The 15,591-nt window shown below is 38.6% G+C and overlaps 1 protein-coding gene across 1 annotated transcript in view; it reads right to left on the reverse strand.

Annotated features, from left to right (window-relative positions):
* Window positions 1-15,591, reverse strand: part of ZCCHC7 (zinc finger CCHC-type containing 7) — a 306,544-nt gene that overhangs the window by 90,626 nt on the left and 200,327 nt on the right. The window contains exon 3 of the mRNA XM_036741559.1: window positions 12,953-12,996. Coding sequence (XP_036597454.1) covers window positions 12,953-12,996 — 44 coding nt within the window. The remainder of the gene's footprint in view (window positions 1-12,952; window positions 12,997-15,591) is intronic.

Here is a 15,591-nt window from a genome sequence, read left to right on the forward strand (position 1 = left end):
TCCCTTATCTTACATTTTTGCACTTGCTACTTCTTCCCTCCCTTCTGACCATGCCCCTCTTGTAGAGGGCCAGCTCTGAGAAAGTCCATTCTGGGACAAGATACAGGCCAGAGGCCTGTTCTTGCCCTTGGGCTGATAACTCGGCACATGGGCTCGCCATCCCTCTCTTGGCATACACATGCTGCTCAGGATGAAGGCTCTTCAAGCCTCCTCTGTACACACATGCTCTCTCAAAAACCCCCATGGCACACATGCTAAACACCACCTGTGGGCTACTAACACAATATTGTTTATGGCACAAGGGAAACAAAAGCAACAGGAAGTCATGCATTATGCAAATGCCTCGCATGTGGATTTGTTGATTCAGCTTGCCTCAAAGGTATATAAGCCCTGTCTCTCAGTTAAATAAATGGAGCTGTTCACAAAGGGGAAAGGGAAAAAGAAAAGCATAAACAGGGGAGAAATAGGATGGAGAAAAAGACACAGATAGAAATCATAACTGTGAATGTGAATGGGATGAACTTTCCCATAAAACGGAAGCAGATAGCAGAAGGGATTAAGAATCATAATCCTACAATATGCTGTTTACAAGAAACACATTTGGAACAGGGGGATACACACAGGGTAAAGGTAAAAGGCTGGAGTAAAATATATTGTTCTTGATTTCTCATCAAGTCACTAGCTTCCACTTGCTCCAATCTAATTTTTAAGGTAGTATTTTCTTCAGTGGTCTTTTGGACCTCCTTTTCCATTTGGCTAATTCTGCCTTTCAAGGCATTCTTCTCCTCATTGGCTCTTTTGCCATTTGAGTTAGTCTATTTTTAAGTTGTTATTTTCTTCAATTTTTTTTTGGGTCTCCTTTAGCAAGTCATTGACTTGTTTTTCATGATTTTCTCGCATCCTTCTCATTTCTCTTCCCAATTTTTCCTCTACTTCTCTAACTTGCCTTTCCAAATCCTTTGTGAGCTCTTCCATGGCCTGAGACCAGTTCATGTTTTTCTTGGAGACTTTTGTTGTAGGCTCTTTGACTTTGTTGACTTCTTCTGGCTGTATGTTTTGGTCTTGTTTGTCACCAAAGAAAGATTCCAAAGTCTGAGACTGAATCTAGGTGTGTTTTTGCTGCCTGGCCATGTTCCCAGCCAACTTACTCGACCCTCGAGTTTTTCAGCGGGGTATGACTGCTTGCAAAGAGTACTTTGTTCCAAGCTTGGGGGGATGCGCTGCCACACCAGCACTCCTCCTTGCCCAAGAACCCCCAACCCAGACTGGACTCAGATCTTCAGCAGGCTCTGCACTCCTGCTCTGATCTGCCACTTAATTCCTCCCACTAGGTGTGCCTGGGGCTGGAAGCAACTGCAGCTGTAGTTCTGTAGCTGCCCCACCACCCCTGCCCCCGGGGCATTGGCTGAACCGGGAACTCTATCACCCTGTCCCCAGCAGCTTTTCCCACTAACCTTCTCTTTGGTGTTTGTGGTTTGAGAAGTCTGGGAAATGCTGGAGCTCACTGATTTAGGGCGCTAGGGCCCGCTCTGCCCGGCTCCTGCTCTGGTTGGTCCACGCAGCCCACGCTGGGCTCTGCTCTGTTCCGCTCCCAGCTCCTTGTGGGATAGACCTTACTCAGAGACCATCCAGGCTGTCCTGGGCTGGATCCCTGCTTCCTTCTGCTATTTTTTGGGTTCTGCAGTTCTAGAATTGCTTCAGAGCAATTTTTATAGGTTTTTGGAGGGACTTGGCGGGGAGCTCACGCTAGTCCCTGCTTTCCAGCTGCCATCTGGGCTCCACCCTAAGAATTCACTATTACACAAAAATTGCTGGGAAAATTGGAAAATGGTAGGGCAGAAACTGGGCATAGACCAATATCTTACATCATATACCAAAATAAAGTCAAAATGGGTTCATGATTTAGCAATAAAGGCTGAAACAATAAGCAATTTGGGAGAGCAAGGAATAGTTTACCTGTCAGATTTATGGAAAAGCAAAGAATTCATGGCACAACAAGAGATAGAGAGCATTACAAAATGCAAAATGGATAATTTTGATTATGTCAAATTCAAATGTTTTTGCATAAAAAAAGCCAATGCAACAAAATTTAGGAGGGAAGCAGAAAATTGGGAGAAAATCTTTATAACTAGTGTCTCTGAGAAAGGCCTCATCTCTAAAATATACAGGGCCAAATTTATAGGAATACAAGTCATTCCCCAACTGAGAAATGGTCAAAGGATATGAACAGACAGTTTTCATAGGAAGGAATTAAAGATATCTACAGGCATATGAAAAAATGCTCGAAATCACTACTAATTAGAGAAATGCAAATCAAAACAACTCTTAGGTACCACATCTCTCCTGTCAGTTTGGCTAAAATGACAAAACAGGAAAATGATAAATGCTGGAGAGGATGTGGGAAAAATTGGAACACTATTACATTGCTGGTGGAGTTGTGAACTGATCCAGCCATTTTGGAGAGCAATTTGGAGCTATGCCCAAAGGGCTATAAAAATGTTCATACCCTTTGACCCAGGAATACTACTTCTAGGGTTGTATCCCAAAGAGATAACACAAGTGGGAAAAGGACCTATATGTACAAAAATATTTATAGCGGCTCTTTTTGTAGGAGCAAAGAATTGGAAATCAAGGGGATGCCCATTAATTGGGGAACGGCTGAACAAGTTGTGGTATATGAAGGTAATGGAACACTATTGTCATAATAATCTAGAAAAACCTACACAATATAATGCTGAGTGAGCGGAGCAGAACCAGGAAAACCTTATACACAACCACAGATATATGGATTCTGTGATGACTAAGCCTGATAGACTTCTCTCTTCTCAGCAATACAAGGTGCAAAGACAACTCCAAAGGACTCATGATGGAGACAGCTAACTACATGCAGAGAAAGAACTATGGAGTCTGAATGCAGATTGAGGCACACTTTATGCTCGCCTCTTTTTTTCCCCTTTGTTTTTGGGGCTTTTTTGGCTTTGTTTCTTCTTTCTCATGATTCATTCCATTGGCCATAAGTCTTCTTTACAACTTGGCTATTGTGTAAATAAATTCAATGAGAAGTTATATGTAGAAGACATATAGGATTCCATGCCGTCTGGGGGAGGAGGGGGGGAAGAAAATCTGGAACTCAAAATCAGGCCAGTATATTCAGAGTTCCATACTTAAGGTCCTTCACTTCTGTAAAAAAAAAAAAAGGGTTGGGAAATGTCACCGTACAGCTCTTCTTTGGTGAAACTTGCCTGTCACCATACGGCAGCACTTAGTTTTGATTGCTTTGTTATTCTTTCAATTTATAGTGTTGCAGGCAGTCTGTATATTGTTTTCCTGGTTCCACTTACTTTACTTTCCATGCTTATCTATATTTAACCTACACAGTTTCTTCTAGCACAAAAATATTTAGCTACATTAATGCACCATAATTTGTTTAGACATTTACCAATTTACCATTTAAAGGGTTTTATTTCCAGTTCTATATTATCACAAAAATGCTATTAGAAACATTTTGGTGTACTTGGGACCTTTCTTTTTTTATAAATGACCTCATTGGGTTACATGCCTAGCAGTGGAATCTGTGAGTCAATAGGCTTTGTAATAACTCTTATAAAAATTCTATTTACTTTCCAGAATTGTTAGACCAATTTAAAGTTCCACCAACAATGCAGTAGCGTGCCCATCATTCCCAGCTGGCTGCCTGCTTCCCTTCTCATCCTACTTACATTAGTTTTACTCATGAAATAGCCACTCGATATCATGTATTCAAAATTATAAATTTTGTCTTTTGTAATTGCTTCGATCCCTGTTTTTGTTAGCCTCTTCCCCCACCCACCTATACGTGTAAACAATATATGATGTGCTTCTCTGGAAGTTTATCCTTTTAAGGTCTCTTTTTTTGTAATATTAAGAAACTTAATGACAATGTCCTGGTCTGAAATCCTTGGTCTCACCTGAAGGAAAAACCTTATTAAGGCTTAATCAATGCCAAGGAAGTAATGCCCTGTTCTCAAGTCCAGGGTTTCAGTTTTATTAGACACATTAAGTTTTTATAATAGAAATCTCAATTGAGTACAAGAAGGAAACTTGATTCTTTGAAACTAAGGTGACAGTTGTGACCAACCTTTGTTCTCTCTTCACCGAAGTAAACAGTTTCAGGAAGGTATTTTTCCAAAGGTATATCCATGCTGGCATTATTATTGTTCAGTTTAAGCAATTAAAAAAAGTTCTAACGTCTAAATAGCGTGCCCTTCTCATCTTGCTGTGAAATTTTGTTTTTGTTTTCATGATCGGTATAAAATGTAAGAAGACACGCTCAGGGAAATATTTAAAATAGCATGGGAAACTCTGCCTGTTTGGATCCTTCATTCCAGTTTCTCAAAGAAGAACTGCTGTGTAGTACTAAACAGTCTGTAGAATAGAGAAGTTTTCTTCCATAACTGTCTTCTATTTTTTTAATTGTACGGTCCTTAATATTCAGGTCAGGTATCTAATTTATTGTGATAAATCAGTAAGATGTTGATCTAAAACCTAATTTCTGCCAGCAATATTTTAGGAAATCTAAGTTTTCAGTTCTGTCAAATGCTGAGTTACTGAATCCAATTATTTCAGATTCTTACTCATTTACTCTGTTCCACTGATCTACTTGTTAATTTTTAAATAGCACCACATAATTTTGATGATTACTGCTTCATAATGTAGTTTCTGGTTGAAGACTCCAAACCCAACTTCATTCCTACCACTTTTCCATTATTACCCCAGGATATTGTAGATCTTTTGAACATCAAAATGAACTCCCTAATGATTTTGTCAAGCTCTATAAGGGAGCTCTTTGGTAGATTGGTGTAATACTAAATCTACAAGTGAACTCTTTTAGTATATAGCAATAGTGGCGTGGCTCAGACATGCACACTGAAAACTTTTCCAGCGATTTAAGTGGTTCTTTATTTCTTTAAGTAATTTTTACACTTAAATCAATAGAGATGTTGAATTTGCTTTGGCAGGCTACTGCCAAGGTATACTATGAATTTTGTAATCATTCTGAATGGTACTTCCCTTTCAATTATTGGCTGGATTTTTTTGTTATATAGTCAGCAGCATTTTGGAATTTCTTCTCGTTTCACTTGGCAGAATGCAAAAGGGAAGAAAGGCATTAGATTGTGAGGGTAATCCAGAGCTGAGGCTTGACAAGGCAAAATCAGTAAAGGCCTCAAGAGAATAGGACAGTGTAGAATTAAGCTGGTTCACTAATGTGTCTCAAGAAGGGAAAGGGAGGAACTAGTAGCTAGTGCAGGCATGATGGCCAGGCAAAGAACTGAGGGGTGGAGGGACTGGAGGTCCCAGTGGGGATGAAAAGGGTTATGGGGTTGCAAGATAGGGGGAGAGGTGAGGGAGGTGGTGGTGGTGCTGGAGGTAGAGAGAATGACAACCATTATATAGTGCCTAGCTCTGATCACATAAGGAAATTACAGAATTCCTAAACATGGAAGCGTAATACTTCTGAGTGATGACAGGATCAAGGTATTGGCAAGAAGACGTCCTTGTTTTACTCTTGTGTTTATTGGGAAAGCTTCTATTATTTCCTCATTGCAAAACTGAAAAGACCATCCTATGCCTATGCTTTTTAGGATTTATAGAATAAATCACTATTGTACTTTAATGGAGATATATTTCTGCATCTGTTGATATAATCACATGGGCTTGGAAGTTTTACTTTTGAATGATTATGTTAATTGTTTTCCTAATGATGAATCATTTGTGCACTCCAGGTTTAAGTCTAACTTGATTAGACAATGATTGCTGTAATATTTTGGCCAGGACTTTATTTTTTAAATTTCAATTTACATTTCTTAATGATATTGATTTAGAATCTGCTTTCTTTGCTTTATACTTCTTTGGCTTAGCCAAAATTAAGATTATTTTTCTTTCCACTATCCCTCTCTATTTTCTTAAACAACATACAACATTTTATTTTGGAAAAATTAGTCCATCATTGTTTATGTGGGTGAGAGTTTGGCCTAGAGTCAGGAAAATCTTAGTTCAAGTTGGACCTCAGACACATCCTAGCTGTATGACTCTAGACAAATCATTTAACCTATCCATCTCAGTTTCTTCATCTGCAAAGTGGGTATCATGATAATAGCACCTACCTCCAAGGGTTGTTGTTAGGCTAAAATTAGATAATCCTTTTAAAGCATTTTGCTAATCTTAAAGCATGACTTAAATGCTATTAATTAATTGGGGGGGTGGGTCTAGGGAGAGGCAACTGGGGTTAAGTGACTTGCCCAGGGTCACATAGCTAGTAAGTGTCTGAGGCTGGATTTGAACTCAGGTCACCTGCCTACAGGGCTGTTGATTTATCTACTGTACCACTGCCCCTAATTAATTTTTAAAATGCAGGACTTAACAACAAAAAGATCATTTTTACACACAAAGTAGAACACCTAAAAGATAGTATAAGAAAAAATCTCTTTTTTGTTTTGTTCACTTAAAAAGAAAATATACAATGGATATTCAGCACATTACTTTCAGAACTGTCCTGTTTGTCTCCACTTCCCTCTGTTCTCCTCTGTACCTTTTAAAAAAGTTTCAATTGTCCTCTTTTTTTTTTCTTTTCTTCATCTTCACTATGGTCCTCACCCTCCTTGTTCCTTTCTGCCCAATTAAAAACTGACCAAAAAAACTCCAACCTTATAATAAGTAAATACAGCTGAGCCAAACAAATCTGCGCTGCAACCATGTCCAAAAATGTGTATATCCCTCCCCATATGAATACATTCACATTCTGTCCAGAAGTGAGTAATGTGTTTCATCACAGATCCTTTGAACACCTGCCTCACCACTGATTTTATCGGAGTTCTTAGAGCTTTCCAGGTTGTTTTTCTTTACAATGTTATCATTACATAAATTTTCCTCCCGGTTTTAATCAAGTTACTGCCTCAGTTTGTGCTTTCCAAGATTCTCTGACACCATCTCATTTCCATTATATTCATATATCACCATCTATTCAACCATGTTCCAACTGATAGGCACCCTGTTTAGTTTCTAAATCTTTTCTTTTTCTTTTAATTAACCATTCAGGATCAGAAAACTTGTTTTGCTTAAAACTACTACCTGCTCAGCATTACTTTTCCTTTCCATACCAGTGTGTTCCTTCTACCTTCTTAGAGCAGAACCAATCACCCATAGGTCCCCTAGTTTTCTTATTTAATTTCCTCAATACCCTTTGAAGACATTAATATTTTGAAGAAACACTTATTTCTTCTCCCTTTCAGTGTGTTAGGATTATATCATCAACCCTTCCAATTGTTCAACTAAATTTACTTGAGTCTTGTTTTTGTATTTCAAAGTTCCTACTCACCTCAGGTCATTTCATCAAATGTATTTGAAAGTTCTCTATTTCATTAAAAGTCTATTTTTCCCCTGGTAGGATTATATTCCACTTTGCAGAATAAAGTATTCTGCTTGTAAGTTCATCTCTTTTTCTTTTTTTAATATAGTACTCCAAAATTTTAAATTTACAGTAGAAGCTGCCAGGTCTTGCATGATCTTGACTATGGTCCCTTACTACTAGAACTCCTTCTTTTTGGTTAGTCTCACATTTTTTCATTAGTGGTTATGCTCAGGTTTGCAGGGTTGGAGCTTTCTGGAATATACAATTCTACATCATACTGAAGATTCTAACAGGTGCTGAATAATGTTGTGTTAACCTTTCTTTTATGTTTGAATATCTTTCTCTTGTCCCCATGCAGAATTTGTCATTGGGACCATCAAATTTAACCATTCTGGATATATCTTGGAGTTTGAAACACACATTCTTTAAATTTGCCCATTCGTTTTTCTGTATTCAGAAGTTCAGGTAATTTTCTTGTATAATTTCCAACATTAAGGTATTTAAAAATGTTTTTGTCTCATCCTTCAGAGAATTCTTAAGTTGTCTATGGGCATCCTGCATTTGAAGTCAATGGCTAGATATGATATGTTCTTTTAGTGTGGTTGCCATTATCTTCTCTTTTACCATATTTTCCTCAATTTCAATATTTTCACATTCCAAATTTGTTAATCTTTCTCTTCCTAGGAAAAACTCTTCACTGCAGAGAAAGTTGTTTGTATTTTTTCCTGTAACAAATCAAGTTTTTAGTTTTGCATTGAGAGCTACAATGTCTAATAAATATTAATTCCTAAGTTATTCTCTTACAGAGTTAACTTGTGAACCATTCTGGAATTTCTTGTTGTTATTCCATGCTCTCTTGGGATTCCAAAGGCTTCTGTGGAATTCTTTTATTTTATTATATTTCTTAAGAGAACTTTTTCATCTTTTTGCCCGTTTAGTACTCATCCTTCCTTCTAGTTTGCAGCACTCTTTATTGTTTTATTTGCCTATGCTTTAGGTTTTATTGAATTTTTTCCTCTTAAAATCTTTGACTTTACATTAATTTATCCTTATATTTCCTCCTGTCTGATCCTCCTCACTTTCTGATTCCTCTCCCTTTGCTTGTGTGTAATACCCCTAGGACTGTATTGTAAAGCACATTCAACCTCTTCTCACACTGGCTGATTTAGGTTTTATTTGCCTTGGCCCCTGCCCTAAGTAGCCTCTGGAAGCACATTATGGTCCCAGATAGGTTTCAGTCCCCTTTCCTTTAGGCCTGGTGTAATCATTCATACGGGTCCACTGGCCCAGTTTCTCCCTTGTATCTCCTCTTCTCCTTCCCTGGCTAAACTGAGTTAGTGTCTGTCACATTTTTCCAGATTGGATGATGGCATTCTAGACAGCCTTGGGGGTTCTTCACCAAGGAAACAGAAGGCAGAATGCTTCCCTTTCTCTCCATAGCTGGGAGAGAAATGAGTGCCCCTTGCTGTGGGGTGCTAGGTGTGCTAGCAAAGTGCCCAAGGCAGAAACAAATCCTAACATGTGGATAATGCATGCGTCTCTGGGTAGGTTTACACGTTCCTGTTGAGTGTGGAGGCTGGCGAAGGAGAGCTGTTGAGCAAACGCTTTAAGAATGAGCATTCCGAAGATGGCGGCTGGAAAGCAGGGACCAGCCTGAGCTCCCTGCCGAGCCCCTCCAAAAACCTATAAAAAATGGTTCTGAACCAATTCTAGAACGGCAGAACCCACAGAACAGCAGAGGGAAGCAGGGCTCCAGCCCAGGACAGCCTGGATGGTCTCTGGGTGAGGTCTATCCCGCACGGAGCTGGGAGCTGGGAACGGAGTGGAGCAGAGCCCAGCCTGAGCGGCGTGGACCAACAAGACCAGCAACCAGGAAGAGCATGCCCTAGCGCCCTGATTCAGTGAGCTGCAGCAGTTAGGAGACTTCTCAACCCACAAACACCAAAGACTGCTGAGAAGGTTAGTGGGAAAAGCTGTGGGAGTGGAAGGAGTTCCCGGTTCGGCTTCCAGCCCCGGGGGCAGCGGAGGTGGGGCAGCTACTGCTGCTGCTGCTTCCGGCTCCAGGCCCACCTGGTGGGAGGAATTAAGTGGCGGATCAGAGCAGGGGTGCACAGCCTGCCGAAGATCTGAGCCCAGTTCGGGTTGGGGGTCCTTGGGGAAGGAGCAGTGCTGGTGCGGCAGAGCTGGCACCTCCCCCCCAAACGTGGAACATAGAACTCTGTAGTCTACAAGCAGTCATACCCCACTGAAAAACTCAAAGGTCAAGTTAGTTGGCTGGGATTATGGCCAGGCAGCGAAAACGCACCGAGATTCAGTCTCAGGCTCTGCATTCTTTCTTTGCTGACAAAGAAGACCAAAACATACAGACAGAAGAAATTAATAAAGTCAAAGAGCCTACAACAGAAACCTCCAAGAAAAACATGAACTGGTCCCAGGCCATGGAAGAGCTCAAAAAGGATTTGGAAAAGCAAGTTAGAGAAATAGAGGAAAAATTGGGAAGAGAAATGAGAAGGATGCGAGAAAACCAGGAAAAAGAAGTCAATGACTTGCTAAAGGAGACCCAAAAAAATACTGAAAATACTGAAAAATACACTGAAGAAAACAACACCTTAAAAAATAGATTAACTCAAATGGCAAAAGAGCTCCAAAAAGCCAATGAGGAGAAGAATGCCTTGAAAGGCAGAATTAGCCACATGGAAAAGGAGGTCCAAAAGACCACTGAAGAAAATACTACTTTAAAAATTAGATTGGAGCAAGTGGAAGCTAGTGACTTTATGAGAAATCAGGATATTATAAAACAGAACCAAAGGAATGAAAAAATGGAAGACAATGTGAAATATCTCCTTGGAAAAACCACTGACCTGGAAAATAGATCCAGGAGAGATAATTTAAAAATAATTGGACTACCTGAAAGTCATGATCAAAAAAAGAGCCTAGATATCATCTTTCAAGAAATTATCAAGGAGAACTGCCCTGATATTCTAGAGCCACGGGGCAAAATAGAAATTGAAGGAATCCATCGATCACCTCCTCAAATAGATCCCAAAAAGAAATCTCCTAGGAATATTGTCGCCAAATTCCAGAGCTCCCAGATCAAGGAGAAAATACTGCAAGCTGCCAGAAAGAAACAATTTGAGTATTGTGGAAACCCAATCAGAATAACCCAAGATCTGGCAGCTTCTACATTAAGAGATCGAAGGGCTTGGAATGCGATATTCCGGAGGTCAATGGAGCTAGGATTAAAACCTCGAATCACCTACCCAGCAAAACTGAGTATCATGCTCCAAGGCAAAATATGGATTTTCAATAAAATAGAGGACTTTCAAGCTTTCTCAGTGAAAAGACCAGAACTGAATAGAAAATCTGACTTTCAAACATAAGAATCAAGAGAAGCATGAAAAGGTAATCAAGAAACAGAAATTGCAAGGGACTTACTAAAGTTGAACTGTTTTGTTTACATTCCTACATGGAAAGAGGACATGTATGATTCATGAGACCTCAGTATTAGGGTAGCTGAAGGGAATATGCATATATATATATATATATATGTTTATGTATATATATAAGTGAATGTGTATGTATGTATATATCTATGTGTATATATATGTGTGACACAGGGTGAGTTGAAGGGAAGATATCTAAAAGAAATAAAATGAAATTAAGGGATGAGAGAGCATCATACTGAGAGAGGGAGATAGGGAGAGATAGAATGGGGTGGATTATCTCACATAAAGGTGGCAAGAGGAAGCAGTTCTGTGGGAGGAGGGGAGAGGGCAGGTGAGGGGGGAATGAGTGAACCTTGCGCTCATCAGATTTGGCCTGAGGAGGGAATACCATACATACTCAGTTGTGTATCTTACCCCACAGGAAAGAAGAGGGAGGAAGATAAAAAAAATAAAAGGGGGGGGATGATGGAGGGGAGGGCAGATGGGGGTGGAGGTAATCAAAAACAAACACTTTGGAAAGGGGACAGGGTCAAGGGAGAAAATTCAATAAAGCAGCATGGGCTGGGAAGGAGCAAAATGTAGTTAGTCTTTCACAACATGAGTATTATGGAAGGGTTATACATAATGATACACATGTGGCCTAGGTTGAATTGCTCGACTTCTTAGGGAGGGTGGGTGGGAAGGGAAGAGGGGAGAGAATTTGGAACTCAAAGGTTTAAAAACAGATGTTCAAAAACAAAAAAAAAAGTTTTTGCATGCAATTAAAAAATAAGATACACAGGCAATGGGGCGTAGAAATTTACCTTGCCCTACAAGAAAGGAAGGGAAAAGGGGATGAGAGGGGAGGGGGGTGATAGAGGGGAGGGCTGACTGGGGAACAGGGCAACCAGAATATACGCCATCTTGGAGTGGGGGGGGGGGTAGAAATGGGGAGAAAATTTGTAATTCAAACTATTGTGAAAATCAATGCTGAAAACTAAATATGTCAAATAAATAAATTTAAATTAATAAAAAAAAAAGAATGAGCATTCTATGCTCTTAATTCATAATTTCACACTGTTGCTGCTCTGTCTTACTTATTCTTTTAATTCATCTGAAACTGCTCTACCTGTACTGCGAAATTCCTCTTTTAGGGATTTTTAATAGTAGGGCCTAGGCAAAGTGCCTAATTCTCCATTTTATTAATTTATTGACCCAAATGTTTCTTTCTGTGAGGACTTTGTTAACAATTTCCTCTCTCTGTCAGATAGGCTTATAATTAATATTGTTGAGAAATTTAAATGCCTTTAATGAAGATTGTTTCATGTTGCCTCCACACTGACGACAATCTTCTCTTTCCATGTTTTTTTTTTCTATTTTAAAGGAGCCCAAACCAAATATCTTGAACTAAAAAGTAAATAAAATACATTGATGACATCACACACAAACCCAGGGGGAGTTTATGATTCCTGACTGCCACCCTTCTTCACACTATTTAGTAAAAAACAAATTTTTGAAAGACTGTATTTATTATTCAAATCTACATAGCTGTCTGAATAGTATTCTTTAATCTTTCTGCTTCAAAATGTAAAATGATTCTACCATTTAACAAGATGAATGCTATTAATCTGAAAGTGACAAACATCTGTCACACCCTAAATATAGGCTAACCATTTCCTTCTCCTGAAGAAACAGCTATTTCCTGTGTCAATCTTGTTAAGCTACTAGTGCCAAGCCATGTAGGCACATACACAGTCCATAGTAATGCATATGCCAAAAATCACAGAATTCTATTCCACTCATCAAGACATGTAAGGAAAAGAGCCTAAATTTCTTAATTTGTAAAAGAGAGATTTAGGCCAGAGAAACAGGATCATAAGATTTAGAGCTAGAAGGGTCCTTAGAAATTATTTAGTCCAACTCCCTCAATTTACAGGAAGGAAATGAGATCCAGAGGGGAACTGATAGCAAAGTACAATATTTAGGGTCCCTTCAAGCTAAAAAATGTCTATGGTTTTATTGTAATTCAATTACTGTTAGGGTAAAAAAGTTGATTTAATTTAGAGCTATGAAGGTAAATATGATTCTTGTAAATAAACTTTGCATATTATTTACAATATTTAAAAGAAATTTATTTTACCTCAAGATCTTTATCACTGATGAACCAGTTTACATCGCTTTTGTCTGAAAAACAAAGATAAATATGATTAATTCATTACACATTTTAAAAAATATTTTCACATTTTAAAAATAGGTTGATAAATATGGAAACTGAATTTTCAAAAAAGAACTTGTTAAAATGAATAATTCTTTATGCTATCAATTCTGAACATTAATAAAAGTCCTTTGGCTCTTCAAAGTATTTATACAGATACAGTGCTAGGCCACCATGCCTGAATTCCAACAGAACTTGTTTAAATTAAAGATGGAACCAAGCCTGCTGGTTTCTAACTGGCTTCCATTTTGAATTGTATATGCATGCATTAAAAATCAGAATTGTCTCTGATCACATCACGATTATCACCTTACCACTGGGAAGTATGTAACTTAATGCTAGCACTACAGAACTTCAAATTTACTGTATAACAGAGTATGAAAAGAAGCAAAACCCTTCAGTAAGTCAATGGCTAGCCTTTAATTTTAATATGTAAAACTTGAAGGATGTAGGGACAAAATCTACTTCTTTATATAGTACCTTTCTCTCTCTCTCTCTTTGTAGTCCCATTGTAAACTGTAAATGGCTGTTACTTCTTCAGCCCATGTCTGCTGGCAACATGTTAGAAGGGTACTATGACTAACGCAGAAGCTGGGGTGTAAACAAAGGGCTGTTGCAGGGTTGTTTTTTTTTAAAAGCAATGGAAAGATTCTTCCACCCTCCACCTTATTCCTCTATCTCAAATATACCAATCCAGCCTGACTAGTTACTTTATTCTATTCTATTGAAAGGAAATTTGAAGAGCCATGAAGTAATCTACATTTCTCCAGGCCTATGAGCAGTAAAAAATGTTTTACAGATATATTCTAAAATAAAGTATTTTTACTGAGAAAACCAGACCGCTTAAAGGAAAAAAAAAACCAACTCAGAGGAAGGCAGAGATGTTTCCCTGATGATTATATTCTTTGTAAGTTTGGAAGCAGCAACCACACAGTAGAAGGAAGAATACATTAAAGAGCCACTCCTTTTATTTTTCCTGTCAGAACCACCCACACTAATCAATAGTCAAAGGATCCATTTGGCCTGGACACCAAATTATGATGTTGAACACATAATTTGGTTATCTCCGTTATCATAGTTGTTATCTCGGTGTCCTTCTTAAGCTTCCACAATATTTGCAAAGAATTTAACATTTGGTCAGCTTAAGATTATAAGACGTAAAAGAAAAAAGGAGCCTGTTATTTTGGCAAACTACCTTCACCAACAAGAATACTGTAATGGGCTCTATTTAAAATGCTATCCCTGAATTTAGTACCGTTCTAGGTTATAAGCTGACAATTCCTCAATAACTTACTGCACATTTTTAATCAATACGACAGAACTAGCAAGTTTCTTCATGAGGTTTTGACTATTTATCGGATTGACAGTATTTCTTAATCAGTGCATTGGCGAAAATAATTAATCGTGATAATTAGGACAAGTTAGTCCTTTCATAGCTCCTGCTTGGCTTTTCTTTTATTCAGGGAACCTGAGTTCCTTCCCCTTGTCATTTCTACTCCCTCTGGATGCCAAATAATAGGACACAAAGATGATGATTAATAAATGTCTGTTGATTATCCGACAGTATTTTAATGCAGCAGGACTACCAATCAATTAATTCCTCTTGGTTCAGGCTCAAAAAAAAAAAAATCCCAAACACTGTATTTTATACTCTGCTTTTCTTGTATATTACTCCCCAAAAAGGTGTGTGTCCAGCATAGAGTTCAAATCAAAGAATTCCCTATAGATATTGAGACTCTCAGATGTTGGACCAATCCAAGAAAATAAGCTTTCTAAGTGAGATCCATAAGCACTAAAAAGAGTTCATCCTAAATATCCACATGGGAAGAAATCAAGTAGAGTAAGAATGCCTACCATCCATATTTACTTGTATGGATAACAACCCACATATGTACCCTGGAGAAACCTTCCAAAAGGATAATGAGGCAGATCTAGAACTGAACAGACTGAACTCCCTCTGGAAAACTGCTAGATGCTTTTAATGACCCCAAGTCGCTATCTCCCTGAAAAAAGAAGTTATCTCTTCAAGAACTTTCTTTCAATGTTGCAGTATGGCTGCAAGTCATGGAATGTCACAGTCTATTAAAAAAATTAAAGTTCTGGATTATCCAAAGGACAATAGAGGGGAATACGGTGGCTCTAAGGAGGCTGCAAAACATTACCAACGGACCATTTTATAGGAAACACAATGTCAAGACAATGATGAGGATACTTACAGAACCTGAGAGGATGCGGACGAATCAGAAACTGAATTGACAAAACATAAGGGCCCGGAAAGTTGTGTAATAAAGGAGGCCAATAGTAATAATAGCCAAGAGGGACATCCGTGGTATAGGAGACTTCTAATCCTTGGCAGTCTCGAGTAACCAGTATTTGTTAAGTGTTTATTTTGTTCCAGGCTCTGTGCTAAACACCGCCTTTAGGCCGTACTATCGTATCGTCTGTCTTATTTCTGTTACCTTCTGTGTATTTTTTAGAGGGTGCTTCAACAATCCTCTTTTGCATCTTTTTTTTCTTTCCTTGTTTTTGGGCCCTACGCCTCCTTTACAACCCAACCCACCGCT

Source organism: Trichosurus vulpecula, chromosome 1 (assembly GCF_011100635.1).
Source record: "Trichosurus vulpecula isolate mTriVul1 chromosome 1, mTriVul1.pri, whole genome shotgun sequence".
Lineage (NCBI taxonomy): Eukaryota > Metazoa > Chordata > Mammalia > Diprotodontia > Phalangeridae > Trichosurus > Trichosurus vulpecula.